The following is a 15963-nucleotide window of genomic DNA, read 5'->3' on the forward strand; positions in this document are numbered from 1 at the left end:
ACGTAAAACGAGCGACAGAACAACAGAACACGCATGCGCATGGGAACTGAGGTCAATTGATTTTTTCTAAAGTCTGACTTTGGTCTAACTTGGTAGTTCATATATTTGTTGTTAGTTCAAATGTTTCACAACTAGACGTCACGTTTATTTGACACACTACTGACGAAATTCTAACCTTTTGCAGCGGATAGCATGTTGCCATGGTAACTACATTCTTCGACACTACGTCACTCTGTAAAAGTGTTAAACATACTAATTGCGCTCTTTTGGAGAAAAAAAATCTGTTTCTATCTTTTGTGTCATTATAAGAGGAGAGGAACATAACTTTTGAGACGACTGGTCCTTACAAGTGAAGTTAAGAAAACAATGGAGCTCACTGGAAGCAGTTACAAAGGACCGACTCTAAATGCCAGGTCAGTATAAACACAAGCTATTTAAACACTTTCATTTACACTGATAAATGTAAATGACCAACGACTGAACCTCAATGCTGAAATTGGTAGGTAGGTAGGTAGGTAGTGGCAAATAATAAATACTGTGCAGTCCAATTATGCCATGGCAGTAGCCATACAAATAGTGGAAAAGGAAAGTATTATACTGACAGTGATACATAATTATGTATTGATGTATTTATTTTATTTTCCATCCATCCGTTTTCTATACCACTTATTCTCTAGGCTCGCAGGTGAGCTGGAGCGTGGGGCGCAGGTTTTTGCAAATGACGGGGGGATAGGTTCCAAAAAAAATATTTGTGAATTCGCAGGGTCCCACTGTTGTTTCATTATATACTCAGATTGCTATGCAATACTTTGATTTATTAACCTGCTTTATATAGTCTTCAATGAATCGAGAATGTCAACAATAGTTTTCCACATACTTGCATTTTTTGATAATTTAGGTTTGTCCATATTTATGCAGGGTATGAGAATGTTGACATCATGTGTTGTCAGGATGGAAGGAGAAGGGGAATATACTTTCCCGTCTGAGACCAAGTACATAGGGGAGATGAAAGATGGGATGTTCCATGGCAGAGGGGTTCTCCACTTTCCAAATGGAAGTAAATACGAGGCCACCTGGGAGAACGGCATTGCGACGCAGGTGTGTGTTTTTTGTGTTTGCGTGCACATATTTATTCTATGTTTCGGTTTACTTATTACATCTGCTACGTGTTATAGCAATCACTCATCATTTTTGTAGCGGTTATTAGGTTACTCTGCATCATACTTCACAAAGGTGTATTCTGTCCTGCTCATAGGCATTTACAGCAGCAATCATTGCAATTATTATCATCAATTCAGACAAGGGTCACTTCAAATGATAGTCCCGATGAACCGTGACTAAACTCAGCCACGACTTCCCTGCACCTGCATTGATGCATCTACGTTAAGCCCAAAAGGCAACACTGTGAACCTGGGATATCTAATGCAGCTTTATTCTGACCCACAGCATTTTCTCTGAAAAAGAATACTCTTACTTTAAAAAAAAAAACTATTTGAATGTTGAATGCACAGACAACAATCAGTCTACATAAATGTATTGTAACTCTACACAACTGAAATAAAATCGTAACTATCTAGTACATGGAGCAACATAAATTTAAAAATATGGCCGGGCCATTTGCTATAACGCAGATTTCATAGAGCTCAAGAAGAATCATCATCATCTTTATTGTCAAGAACATCCATGCATGCACACAAAATTTGTTCTCTGCATTTTACCCATCACAGTGAACACACACACTTGTTGGTGAAACACACTGGAGCAATGGGCAATTTAAGCACCCGGGAGGCAGTTTAGGGTATCAGTGTCTTGCTCGAGGACACCACAGCAGTTTTGTCCAGGAGATGTTGGTGGATGGTCTTTTTGGGGTCTTGAACCTAGGACCCCACAGTGGCAGGCGATGATCTTAACCATTGGGCCAGAGTTAACCCCAAATAGGTGATTATAAAGTGGCTCAGAGGAAGCCTAATATCGCCAAAGTAAATATTCCTCAAAAGTCGAACAAAAACACTTAAAACCTTCATCACATAAAACATCAGCAAATATCATGATATTTCAGCTCAGTGAGCATCTAAGGCAGGAGTGGCCAAGGTGGGCCACATTTGATTTTTAAAGGTACTATATTTTACCAAACCAACTTTTTCTAGTGTTTAGGATGTAATATTGGCTCTATGATACCTCAATAAACGTGAAATATGAGTTAAAATCGTTCACGCATTCCTGAGTTCCAGAGGTTTTTCTGCCGAGAGGCCTGAAATCAGGTCATTTGAATTTCTCAAGCTTATCTACTCACCAGCGAAGATCTCCGTCTACCTCTCCGCCCCTGAGTCAGCGCTGTCAACATAACAAACACGTGTGCTCTCACAAGTGGGTGTTCTCCATGGAGGCAACCAATCAGAGGAAAGGGGGCGGTCTTAACCAAATATGGACAAAGCGACTACAAAGCTGGGTCAAACAGAAGTAGCTGTCAGAGGGGCCTTTTCCAGACACTCGTATGACAAAACCAAGGTGTTTTTTTTAAATGAAATTGACACTTTTATACTACGTGCATGTTAGAGAGTTACTCTATGGAGCCAAAATATGGGACGTTTCAAACAAACAGATCGGTACATCATGTGTATATGAATTTAAAATATCTTCATCTTCCATTCCGCTTATCTATGCATGGTAGGTTAATTGAGAACTCTATATTAAATATTTTAATCATAAAATGAAATGTAAAAATATATTCATAAGTCATGCTCATGTTTTAAATCATTATTTATAATACATTTAATTGGAAATAATTATCCAATTATGTAAGTTAATATATCTGTAATTGTACTGTATATGTAAAATGTATTTCCTTACTGTTTTTTTTATTTAAAATAAATAATTGAGATCTTTTTTTGAGAAAATAAATATATAAAATCCATCAAAAGAAAAAAAAAATTTTTAGTCACTAATTTAAAAAAATGCTAAATTAATGCAGCAAATATTACAGGGCTTGTTATAATGTAAATTCTTGTTGGGCACAATTAATGACTGGAGTGGGCTTGTTGTGGCCCGCATGCCTTACTTTGTCGACCCCTGACATGGAGCAACATACTTCAACAAATTTGCTTGGATTACTCGGTCCTGGTCACGACACGTGATTGGCCAGGCCACTTGTTGGTAGGCAGTGTTCATCGGGCACAATGGCCAATCGAAAAAGGGCCTCAGTCGAACCTCCTAATTATACTGCCCAAATTATAAAACTTTGAGTACGACCAACATTCATTCATTCATCTTCAAACAAACAACCATTTGCACTCACATTCACACCCACGGGCAATTTAGAGTCTTCAATTAACTTACCCTGCATGTTTTGGGGAATTGGGAGGAAACCGGAGTACCTAGAGAAAACCCACGCAAGCACAGGGAGAACATGCAAACTCCACACAGGCGGGGCCAGGATTCGAACCGCGGTGCTCACAACTCTGAGGCAGATGTGGTAACCAGTCGTCCACCGTGCCGCCTACGACCAACATTTTCAGCAAAAATATGCCTTAAAAGCAAAACCACTTCATCATCATCCGAGACAACAGCAAATCTTGTGAGGCTTCAACTCCTTAAAGTCAGAAGTATATTTTGGATTCATACTTTCATATTCATCCATCCATCCATTTTCTGAGCCGCTTCTCCTCACTAGGGTCGCTGGTGTGCTGGAGCCTATCCCAGCTATCATCGGGCAGGAGGCGGGGTACACCCTGAACTGGTTGCCAGCCAATCGCAGGGCACATAGAAACAAACAATCATTCGCACTCACAGTCACACCTACGGGCAATTTAGAGTCTCCAATTAATGCATGTTTTTGGCATGTGGGAGGAAACCGGAGTGCCCGGAGAAAACCCACGCAGGCACGGGGAGAACATGCAAACTCCAAACAGGCGGGGGAGGGGTATGAACCCGGTCCTCAGAACTGTGAGGCTGACGCTCTAACCAGTCGGCCACTGTGCCGCCTACTTTCATATTATTTCTGTTTATTTTTATTATACAGTGGTTAACTTCTCATTATTGTTTTATGACAATGGGAAATGTTAATGTTACTTCTAATAGTTCCTGTACACTTAGTTTTTTTTCTAATGGTTTGAGGCTAGGAAAAAAACGGTTGAGATTATTTTCTATTGGATTTTATTATTTTTTTTAATTACAACAATGTGGAAGCCCGTGCCGATTGTAAAAAATCCAAAATCAGCGCCATAAGACATTTATTTGTACAGTGTATAGTTCAAAATGGACTTTCTACTCTGTATTAAATATCAAATCTGATTGTGAGTGCTGGCGTTACAGTGGACGACAGGTTAGCACATCTGCCTCACAGTTCTGAGGGCCTGGGTTCAAATTTGTGTGGCGTTTGCATGTTCTCCCCGTGCCTACGTGGGTTTTCTCCGGGTACTCCGGTTTTCTCCCACATCCCAAAAACATGCATGGTAAATTGATTGAAGACTCTAAATTGCCCGTAGGTGTGAATGTGAGTACGAATGGTTGTTTGTTTATGTGTGCCATGCGATTGGCTGGCGACGAGTGCAGGGTGTACCCCACCTCTCGCCCAAAGATAGCTGGGATAGGCTCCAGCACGCCCGCGACCTTAGTGAGGATAAGCGGTAAAGAAAATGGATGGATGGAAGGATGGATTGTAAGCGCCATCTATTGGATCTGGTGGGGCACTGCCCCTGATATAGAGTCCTCACTTGTTCTGACAAATGATTGATCTGGGAAACTCATCCAATTGCTCATGTCTTGCATTTAACCTTTCCAACGTTCCAACTAAAGAAAACAAAATTAAATAAGATAACCATTATAATCTCAATGGACAGATTTATCTTGGATTGTGTACAAATGAATGCCATCATTTGAAACAGACCCATTCCTTCTTTTTTCCATGTAGAAAAAGATTGATTGTGATTGCATTGTTTACCGAGCAAAGTAGCTGTTTCGAATGTACAAAATTCCCCCTTTATTTTTTCTCTTATGAGCTGTTGTCTTTTTCCACATAAACACAAACACGCGTGCACACACACACACGTGTAGATATCTATTGTTTACCAGAAGGCAAATACCATTGTCTCCCATTAGAGTCGATCCATGCAGATTGGAATATCCATCTCAAACAACGATGGAAAACCTGACATTCTTGTGTGCTACGTAAAACACTTAAGAATGACATTTGAAAAACAGAGGCTTACAGTATGTTTTCTTAAATTGTTTCTGGGGTTAGCACGATAACCCCTAGGGTCTTGGTTGGAACTAACAAATAGCTCCAGTGAGTTCAGTCAGCAGTATGGTTTTTCCATATTGTTCTGGAGAGATGTTGCCATTTTTCTACATCAGAAGCAGATGTGCATGTCACACAATTTTATCAAATAAATACTCAACTATATGAATTTTCATTGTTTGAACGAGCATTGTCTTCCACTTCGATTTCCTAAAAAAGGGATCTTTCACCTTTGCTGACGGGCTGCCGTACCAAGAGAAGGACTGGGATTACTGTGACGGCCAGGACAGACGCTTCTACACTGAGAGATGCAATGGCCTTCGACCAGCAGGTTCACATTGTTATAATTTGATCAACCAATAAGACCTAAGTTTAAGATTTAGAGATTTCATGTTGATTTTCATGCATTTTTTTCATGAAGGTGAATCCCAGCTCACAGACCTGCATCCTCCACGCATGATTCCTGAGGGCTGTTATGACTGTGGAGATGGTTTCTATGAGCCAACTACTAGAATTATCACTTCCTATACTGGTGCTTTCCTCAGAAGGGCAGGTGAGACAAAAACGACACTTCAGTCGTTCATATAAGGCTTAATGACCACTTTACAACTTGATAACCATGTTAACCACTTACTGTAATTTGAGATGAAGTTATGCAGCAACGTAATGAGCGACCACTAAAGAAATCAGTCAGTGTACAACACATTATTAGCCACCAAGCATTTGCGTGATTGCACAAAAAGTAAAAAGTAAATAAATAAATAAAATAGCTCAGAAAACCTTGGGGAAACATTGTACCTGAAGCCTTTGCAGTTCTATTCACAGTACAGGTTTCGCAACCTAGAAGGCCCACCTTCAAAACCAGGTTGACAGTCCTACTAGACCTGCAGAGTTTGGTGATAAATGGTGTCAGAAGTGGAGCATGTGGTACAGGTGCTAGAAGTGTGATGAAGGGAATTAAGAGCAGTGTCAGTCGTGACGTGGTGCTTTAGGTGAATGTGTGTCAAACAAGAATGGTGTCAGAAGTAAGGTGGTGGGAAAGATGAGCTGTGTCAGCAGTGGGACATGAGGCAGGTGAATTATGTCAGAAATTAGACAAGGGAAAGACAAATTGTGCCAGAAGTGGAATAGTAAGATTGTTAAATTGTTTCAAAAGTGGAACGGTGGGGCTTGTGAATAGTGTCGAGAGTGGGATGGTGGGGAAGACGAACGCTGTCAGAAGTGTGATGGTGGCACAGGTGAATGGTGTCAGAAGTGGGATTGTAGAAAAAAAATGCGTCAGAAGTGGCATGGTGGGACGATTTTGGACGATTTACTGGATTAAATTTTATCTGGACTTGCCCCAAATATGCAATGTTCTATGTTTGTCAATGCTCTACACAGGTTAGTGACAATTGGTAAATTAGTATTAGCTTCTTTTTTATTGCATGCATGATTTCTGCATGTTGCGCCAGTCACCTTCACAGGTCTCACCAGTAGGTATATATAGCAGGAGATACAGTATATTTGCTTTCTTATGAAAAGAGTCAACTCTTAAAATTAACCATAACCCAAAGTCACTTGATTCTATATACAGCAATGTCCTTGCTGAAGAGTGTACTTGTGTATTATACACACCTTCTTGTCTTGTTATACAGTGTTTTTTTGTTTTTGTTTTGTTTTTTAAGAAAGATGTTCCTGTATCCTGTATGGATTTATTTTCCAACCCAAGGAAGTGGAGGGGCATTTGTCAGAGCGCATGTAAACTTGAGATTTATTGCCTCATGGCTTCCCGTGCAGGATGCAATGATGATGGGACACGGGGAAGAAAAAACCCTAGTCCGGTGCGGGGAACAGCTCAACACAGTAAGGAAAGAGGAAAGAGTGGATATATGTTGCTGTTTTATCTGGTGGATGCTGGGCCACGTACAACTCAGCGTTTACCCCACAGAACCAAATGAGTTTGACGATCGATCTGGCTGATCTGAACTCCATTTGCAAACACTTCTGCCTCCTCAGTTACCGTTGCTAACGTGGGCAAACATTCCTGCCTGGCACAGTGCCAAAATGCAGAACAATAGGATCTGCAGCCAATATTCCCCAAGAGGTCATGGGTTATTTTTGGAGTTGACGCTCACAGGAGGCCACACATACTGTACTCCGGTTACACCGAGGTGGGAGAAAGTCCCATATTTGCAAACCATAATTAAGTAAGTAAGGCTCAAGTCTTTTTAACCTTCAAGTTTCAAGCAAGTGCCAAGTCACTGTGGCAAAAAAGAAAAAAAACAAGTCGAGTCATTACTTGGGTTAAGCAAGTCACAAGTCAGCTCCAGCCATCCAAGCTTAGCTTTCATAACACGTTCACAATCACATCATTGATGGTACTCAGTCTCCTTATTGTAACTTGATTATCTTGTCAGTTAAACACATAAACAACATGAAGCTTAGTTTGACCAGCTATAGGTTAGCTAAACCTGGAAATCTACAGAATTTAGCCATCCATCTTTATGGGTTTTGTAGCGACGGATGAAGTTAAATGTTGTAGTTGTTTTCTCTTCTTTTTCCTCATTACATCAAAGACAGTATTTGAATCTATATTTGATCATCTTTGGAGCTCCCTCCATGATACAGTGCTTGCTTCATTGCTCTGCACTCCACATCATAGCATACTGGTGAGTTGACACGTTTGGGTACTGTACAAATAATTTAGTTTCATACACAATAACAAATGGCAAACTGTCTTGAAAAAAGTCCCTCATTCTAACATTGGTGACTTCAGTCTAAGTCCAGACTGAAGTCCAACACCTCTGCTGATATCACACGGTGGGACGTGAAGACCACTGGCGCAACATGTAGTAGCAACCCATTCAAGGAAAATTGTCATTGGCCACACTTACTCGAAACAGTTAACCCCATTGGGATTTTCTACCTCCACCAGGGAGGTTAAAGTATCATAGCTGTTTTTGTGTTTGCAGAATTATGAAACAAAAAAAAGGACCCCAATTACATTCATGTCTAGTTAGAAGTGTAATCCACAATTTCTTTCTCCCCAAAAAAGTGTAGTCAAGTAGTTTGGTTTAAACTGTGATATTTTCATGATTAATGCATGAATCGCAATGGCAAACATGTCAGAAGACGTAAGATGGGTATCTATGAAGGTGTGGTCCATATTTGGAATATTCCATAATATTTGGCTGGAGTCAGAACCCTGTTGATTCTATGAGACATTGTGCTATTTTGGGGTATTTTAACTTATTCAGAAAAATATCATTTATTTCCTGAAGACACAAGTAGGTAGATGTTTTTTGTCCCTTAACCAAGAGTTATGTTTATGTCGTATAATCTTGGTTAGGAACTCTGAGGGCCAACTCAAAGTCTCTTTGAGTTTCTTGACGTAAGTGTGTGTGACTGAAGTGCAAATTAGAGGTTTGGACCCTGGTTTAGTCCTGCCAACATGTCAAAGTGCCTTTTAACATACCCCTCAGAGCGCAAAACTGCTCTGAAAACATAGTTCCAAAAACCAGTGAGCGCCGTTCAGCCAGTTCTAACTGGTCCACTCAGTTCGTCCTGCAAGAACACACTGCACTTATTAACTGATGAGTGGCTGGCAACAAGCAGCAAATATTTACATTGGTTATTGGTGTTTGTCACTGGGCGGTGAACAGCAACAACATTCGTGACTTCAGCTGATGATAAGTGCCTGAAAGCACTTAATTTAAATTGAAAGGATGAAGGAATTGACCTCACGTGGAGGCTCCCATGAGGAGACGCTGGAGTAAAACTTAAAAAGACTAAAAGAAAATAAGATGAGATAAAAACGGAAGGATAATAGGAGATAAAATGGGATTTAAAAAAAATACATAAATGAATAAACAAATGAGTGTCTAAGTGAATAATAAAGAAATAAATTCAACGCTAAATAAATAATAAATAAAATTTAAAAAAAGCTAAAAGCTAAGCCACACAGGGGAGTCTTGTGCCTGCTTTTAAAAGCATCAACAGTCTCTGCGTTCCTGATTCCCTCTGGCAGGCTGTTCCAGAGGCGCGGGCCAAAATGACTGAATGCAACCTCTCCATAGGTTTTTGTTCTCGTCTGTGTAATATGTGAACAATTATGTCAGAAGTGGGGTTGACACATTGCACATGTCTATAGGATAGCTCAATTCCACTACAGACACCATTCACTTGCTTAAAAGTGGGTTGGTGGCCCTCAGAGCTCTTAATAATGGGATGTAGGACACACGATTGTGTCAGAAGTGGGACGGTGGTACACTGGGATAGTGAGATGAACACCATGTACTGTATATTAACCGTCGATCATGGTGATTATGAACTACCATGTTATATGGCTTTATTTTTCAGGTTTTTTTAACAGCTATGAAACTAATTATATTCAGTATATGGTGAAGCTGATTTATAACCAGACATCTACAGACTCTTCTGGCAACAAGTAGCAACAGAGCAGGCAGCTGCAGGGCTACCATATTGTTTGGCACACTTTCCTGTTTCTGGGATAAGCACTTCCCTTTGAAAGGCTTCCACTGTGAAAAACATTCCAGTGCCAAGAAAAAACACCTCTGGTGACTTAACCACAGGCCCTCCCTTTTGTCCTAATCCGGCTGAGGTGTTCCACAGACAGATAACATCAACCTGGACCTTGAGAAGTGGAATATCTGAAACGCTGGCTGTGCATACAGTACGTCTGTGAACATAAAACACGATTTGGGACTAATCCAAAGAGCGGTCGCGCATGGATGATCATTTTTAAGATGTGTATCAAACCAGACGTTGTTTTGTTGTGTGATATCATCATAGAAGTGAATTGGGCACAGATGACTTGCACATGTACTGTTTCATTGCATGTGTTGACCGTCAGTTTCCACATTGAGACTTATTTGCATTGGCCCAGGTGTTTCAACACCCACACTTTTCCCAGTAAAATGTTTCAACAACTACACAAAGATGATGAATATTCAGGTGAGCTGTAGCCTATCCTAGCTGACTTCAGGCAAGAGGCGGGATACACTTGATAGGCTGCCAACCAAGCGCAGGGCGCATACATATAGTACATACAAACAACCATTCTTACTCACATTCACTTCAATGGGCAATTTAGAGTCTTCACTGAATGTAAAACGCATGTTTTTCCATTGTGGGAGGCAATTGGAGAAATCCAAGCAACACGGGGAGAGAACATCCAAACTCCAAACATAGATGTCTGAGTTAATATTCGAAACCTGGAACCTCCAAATGTGAGGCAGATGTGGTAATGACTAGGCCACCGTGTACATTCACATGCATGTTTATGGAATGTGGGAGTACCTGGAGAAAACCCACGTAACCACAACCCCGAAAGAGAATAAAACAAAAATGTTGTGAATATATACCAGCCACCTGTGTCCTCAATTTAAGCCGACTCAAATCGCCAATAACCAATCGGAAGAGAACCCTTTTACTGAATATGTGAACAGGGGTCAATCTAATTATCATTAATGCAGGTTTTAGGGGTCTCCTCTTGACCCGGTGACGAGGTACATGTAGGCCACAATGATTACGTTTTACAGCCACAAATGATGGACGGAAAATGTTTGCAGCTGCTGATAAGTTCAGTTGAAGGAGCCCACCCCAAATCCCCCGCAGAGTCTCCCCCCTGATCAGGTAGAAAGAAGATTGGGGTAGTTTTGTGCTTGGAGTGGCTGTTAGCGCTGACGCCCGTCGCTGGCAAATTACACACAATCAGTCGTCAACCGGGACCTGCTAACCCCCCACCCACACCTCCAGCCACAATGGAGCGCCCCCACAAACCCCACGCGCGCTCCAACCTTTCGGGGTGAGGCCTGCGCGTCGCTCAAGTGCGTGCAGCTGCGCGCTACAGAGAAGGGCGACTTCCCCTGCAATTAGCTCCACATTTCAATCGTAACAATTGACAAACTGCAGCATTATCTGCTTCTCTGGCAGTCATTCTCAGGCAGAACACACACAAAAAAAAAAAGGAAGAAGGGGCCGACCATTTTGCGAGGGGTTATTGTTTATGGATGTCTGAAGTGGCTGTGAGAAGTTATTTTCTCCTAATTGTGAGGCTTATCTTGATTTGACCAAATTTACCAGCGACCTGAATGGCACTTCACTGCTCAAGCTGCCTTTTACACACAAAGTGACCTGCGTTTTTAATTCTGCGGCTCAGTCGCTATTATGCCTCCTTTCATGCTGTGTGTGATTACGATTCAGTTTATAGGCAGATAGATTTTTAAACATCGGTCAAGCGGAAGACATTTTTGGGGAGGCCCGCCGTGCTTAACTTGATGTACAGTAAACCAACTTCATTGCGGGGGATACGTTCCGGTCACACATACAGGTGAAACGCCACGATAGAGAGACCATTTAAAAACATTTGTTTTTAAAAGTAGTTTTACCCCTTCCACTTGCTTTAAACACAATTAAACTTATTAAAACACACATTTTAAACACATTGTTATCCTATATAAACACATTGTTATCCTATTATATTGTAGTTTCTGTGTGATCGATATGTGCCTTTAAGAGGTGGGGCCTGTTGGAGTGGCATGTGATGTCAGTAAAGTTATGTATTTAATGATTAATAAAATAATTTTTTGAACAGATGACTCGGAACACGAGTGGATAGTCCGAACCTGTCGAGTGGCAGAGGATCCGGTTCCTGAGTCCTTCCTAGAAGAGGCTTCCTGTATTTCCAGTGTGGAATAAAAAGGAAAAAAGAAAATCCCTTATTGATACCAAATATTTCAACTTTTTTATTTGGTCTTAGGTTCTAGCAACAGTAAATGTTACTATAAATGGAAAACTGATTAAATTTACCATACCTTATCATTACACCTGTATTCAATATTTCTGGTATTTGGTGCTGAGCTAACACCATACGAGTGACATAAATGAGCATGGAATTAAAATGGAAATATGATAATTTTTTAATGATAAGCCTTTTCATCTTATACTCTGAACTTTGATGCTCACTAATATGACAATAAATACAGTGGGATATCTGAATTTATATGCCCTATTGGTTTTATAATTTATAATTCAAACAAAACTTTGACCGTCCTAAATTGATGGGAAGTAAAGCAATTCGGGAATAGCCATTGTTGTGCCCCACAGCCCCAATGAAAAACCCGATGACAAACTCTGGGCTGATGGTGCTGTGCAACTACAAGTCAAATCCTTACTCTAAAAAAAAAAAAAAAAAAGGAACTATATGGCTTTAAAATATTAATTTAAAAAACGTATTTATACACATTAACTTTACACTACTATTATAAATTACATATATATATATATATATACACACACAATACTTTTCATCTATTTTCTAAAGTGCTTCTTCTCATTAGGGTTGCTGCGGGTGAGTTGGAGCCTATTCAATCTGAGAAAAGCAGGGTACATGATACATCTTTGGTTGGTCTCCAGTCAATCACATTATAAAATATGCACGGTAGCTGTAAAGTGTTCTCAGGTGGATTGGGTATGTTCTCGGGACATGTTGGACCACTTGATATGAAATTAGGATCAGTTTGAATGTCATAAGGGGGCAGCACAGTAGATTAGTGGTTTACACATCTTTTTTACAGTTCCAAGATTCTGGGTTCCAGATGGGGGCTCTCCCTGGACTAGTCACCAGCCAATAGCACGACAATGTATCGACAATCAATCATTCACACTCCATTGACACATGTGGACAAATACAAGTATTCCATAAACCCAATGTTATGAGAAAGTGTGAAGAAGTCAGGACACATGGGGGGAAACCCAGGCAAGCATGGGAGGCATGCAAACAAGATTTGAGCCCCCAATATCAGACCTGCAAGGCTTATGTGCTGCTCCTTCCCCACAGTCTACCAATGAATTGTAACATTGTCAGAACTGTTCATTAACTGAAATCAGGTAAAATGTTTTATTATAGGGCCAATTCACAACATAAGTTATCTCAAGGCAATTTACACATTGAGCTCCTCAAAGAACCACACTCGTAATACATTATAAATATGTACGTATTGGAAAAACATCAACTGAATCCCACATGAGCAAGCATTTGGCGACAAAGGCAAGGAAAAAAATACCTCTAAGGAAGAAACCTTGAAACTGTTTTGTCTCAGCCAGCTGCGCTGAGATGGCAAGACAGATCAGAGGAACAGAGGGTAGCTAGAAAGCAAAAACAGGATAGAGGTTTTAAAGTGACTGGTGGAGGGAGAAGAGAACAATGGGCACAACAACAGCCGTATCAACAACAGAAATAGTCCCGGTGACAGCAATAATACTGGTATTGAAGGGTTCAAGGTTCTGGCAAGTGGCACTGTATACAAAAAAAATCCGACATCTGAGATAATATTATGGACAAAGGTATTGAGAGACCACTTTAAAAAAATGCCATCTGAAGAACATATCCAGAGTGAAGGCTTGCATGTGTCAAGCAGACCAGGAAACACTCATCCATGCTTTTATCTCAAGTAGACTTGACTATTGTAATAGTCTTCTGACTGGACTCCCTAAAAAGAGCATTAAGCAGCTGCGGCTCATTCAGAATGCTGCAGCTCGGGTTCTGACCAAAACAAAGAGGTCAGAGCATATTACTCCAATTCTAAAGTATTTACACTGGCTTCCAGTCAGCTTTAGAATAGATTTTAAAGTTCTGCTACTGGTCTATAAATCACAAAATGGTTTAGGTCCTGAATACATGAATGAAATGCTAATGGAATATAAACCCAGTAGGGCTCTGAGATCGACAGACTCAGGTCAAATAGTGGAGCACAGAGTCCAAAGCAAACATGGTGAAGCAGCATTTAGCTATTATGCTGTACACAAATGGAATAAGTTGCCAACAGAAGTGACGTCAGCCCCAAGTTTGCATGTTTTTAAGTCCAGGTTAAAAACTCTTCTATTTTCCCATGTCTTTAGAGCATTTCCACTTTTAATGATATTTCTTGCACTTTACAATCTGTATGTTTTTTGGGGTTTTTTTCTCTTTGTTTTAAATGTGGCAGCACGGTGGGCGACTGGTTAGCACATCTGCCTCACAGTTCTGAGGACTGGGGTTCAAATCCACCTGTGTGGGGTTTACATGTTCTCCCCGTGCCTGCGTGGGTTTTCTCCGGGTACTCCGGTTTCCTCCCACATCCCAAAAACATGCACGGTCGGTTAATTGAAGACTCTAAATTGCCCGTAGGTATGAATGTGAGTGAGAATGCTTGTTTGTTTATATGTGCCCTGCGATTGGCTGGCGACCAGTTCAGGGTGTACCCCGCCTCCTGCCCGCTGTTACCTGGGATAGGCTCCAGCATACCCGCGACCCTGGTGCCGATAAGCGGTGTAGATAATGGATGGATGTTTTTTTTAATATTTTTATAAGCTGTTTTCTTCTTTGTTTTTCTTTGCTTTGCTTAATCCATTCCAGCCTATTTTATAATAAGGAAATTAGCATTCTATAATATTGTACATTGTAAAAACATGTAGTAATAACATTATTAACTGGAATGTAACGCATTAAACAGCTCGTGCATCATGATGAATTCATTTCGGCTCCTTCTGGTGTGTGTGACGTGGCCACGGGGGGGCAGTATACTGCAGACATGCTGACAAACGAACAGTTTCTACTACTACTGCATGTGGCTCAGTAAGTTGTAGTAATATTAGTTGTTTTTCGCAGAGGATAAAGCATATATGACTGTGAATAACCATCCATTTTCAGTCCCGCTTATCCTCACTAGGGTCGCGGACGTCCTGGAGCGTATCCCAGCTATCTTCGGGCGAGAGGCGGGTTACATCCTGAACTGGTCGCCACCCAATTGCAGGGCAGATAGAAACAGCAGCAACTATATGCACTCATATTCACACCTACAGGCAATTAAGAGTCTTCAATTAACCAACCATGCATGTTTTTGGGATGTGGGAGGAAACTGGAGTACCCGGAGAAAACCCACGCAGGCACAGGGAGAACATGCAAACGCCACACAGGCGAGGCCGGATTTGAACCCGGGTCCTCAGAACTGTGAGGCAGATGTGCTAACCAGTCGTCCACCGTGCTGCAACTGGGAATATTTTAGTTTTATTATCTATCTACCTGTGTTGATGCCTGTTTGTGTTCAAATACTGTATCCATTGCTTAAAGCTTAAAGTTATAACACCACTGCATAAATGCTTTTTGTTAGTCTATCAGTGTCTTAGCATTAAGCTAAGCAAACCTAAGGCAACGCTATGTGGTTCTTTTAAATACGCAACTTGTAGTTGTTTTATGTTTAATTTGACAGTAAACTATGTTTACTTTATGTTTAATTTGACAGTAAACTTCAACTATGAGTGGCATTAAACAGCTTGAAACTTCTTTTTTCAAGTATTATTCGCCATTAGACAAACTGTTGGTTGTTGTGACGTACGTTGAGTTGAAATCAATGCCACCACACAGTGCTCCTATCTCAAGTGTTTGCTCCCAAGTCAAAGCAAAGAATTGACCGAATGATGTCTCGTATCTAAAAAAAACAAACAAACCGTAAGCCAGGTCACTCGTATCTCAAGGCACCACCGTGGTATATAAAAAAGTAAGCCCACAAACTAGCAAAAATAAGTCAAAAGAAATGTTTCTGGAGAGCTTCTTCAGAAAGTGGAAAAGGCCAAATGATGAGATAAAGAAAGAGCCTACAACTTCCAAGAAAGCAAAATATTAAAAGACAGGTTTATCGCTAAACATGATTGTCCCACACCAAGCCCGCTCTGCTCTACACAAT

General features: G+C 40.7%; 1 protein-coding gene across 1 annotated transcript; it reads left to right on the plus strand.

Annotated features, from left to right (window-relative positions):
• The first annotated feature begins 1 nt into the window (after position 1).
• On the plus strand, positions 2-13781 carry morn5 (MORN repeat containing 5). The gene is made up of 7 exons (XM_061698509.1): positions 2-51; positions 185-203; positions 310-413; positions 951-1098; positions 5456-5567; positions 5658-5789; positions 11835-13781. The coding sequence occupies exons 3-7, from the start codon at positions 367-369 to the stop codon at positions 11936-11938; spliced, it is 543 nt and encodes a 180-aa protein (XP_061554493.1). The 5' UTR covers positions 2-51; positions 185-203; positions 310-366; the 3' UTR covers positions 11939-13781.
• The last annotated feature ends 2182 nt before the right edge of the window (positions 13782-15963 follow it).

This window comes from Phycodurus eques, chromosome 15 (assembly GCF_024500275.1).
Source record: "Phycodurus eques isolate BA_2022a chromosome 15, UOR_Pequ_1.1, whole genome shotgun sequence".
In the NCBI taxonomy this organism is placed as follows: domain Eukaryota; kingdom Metazoa; phylum Chordata; class Actinopteri; order Syngnathiformes; family Syngnathidae; genus Phycodurus; species Phycodurus eques.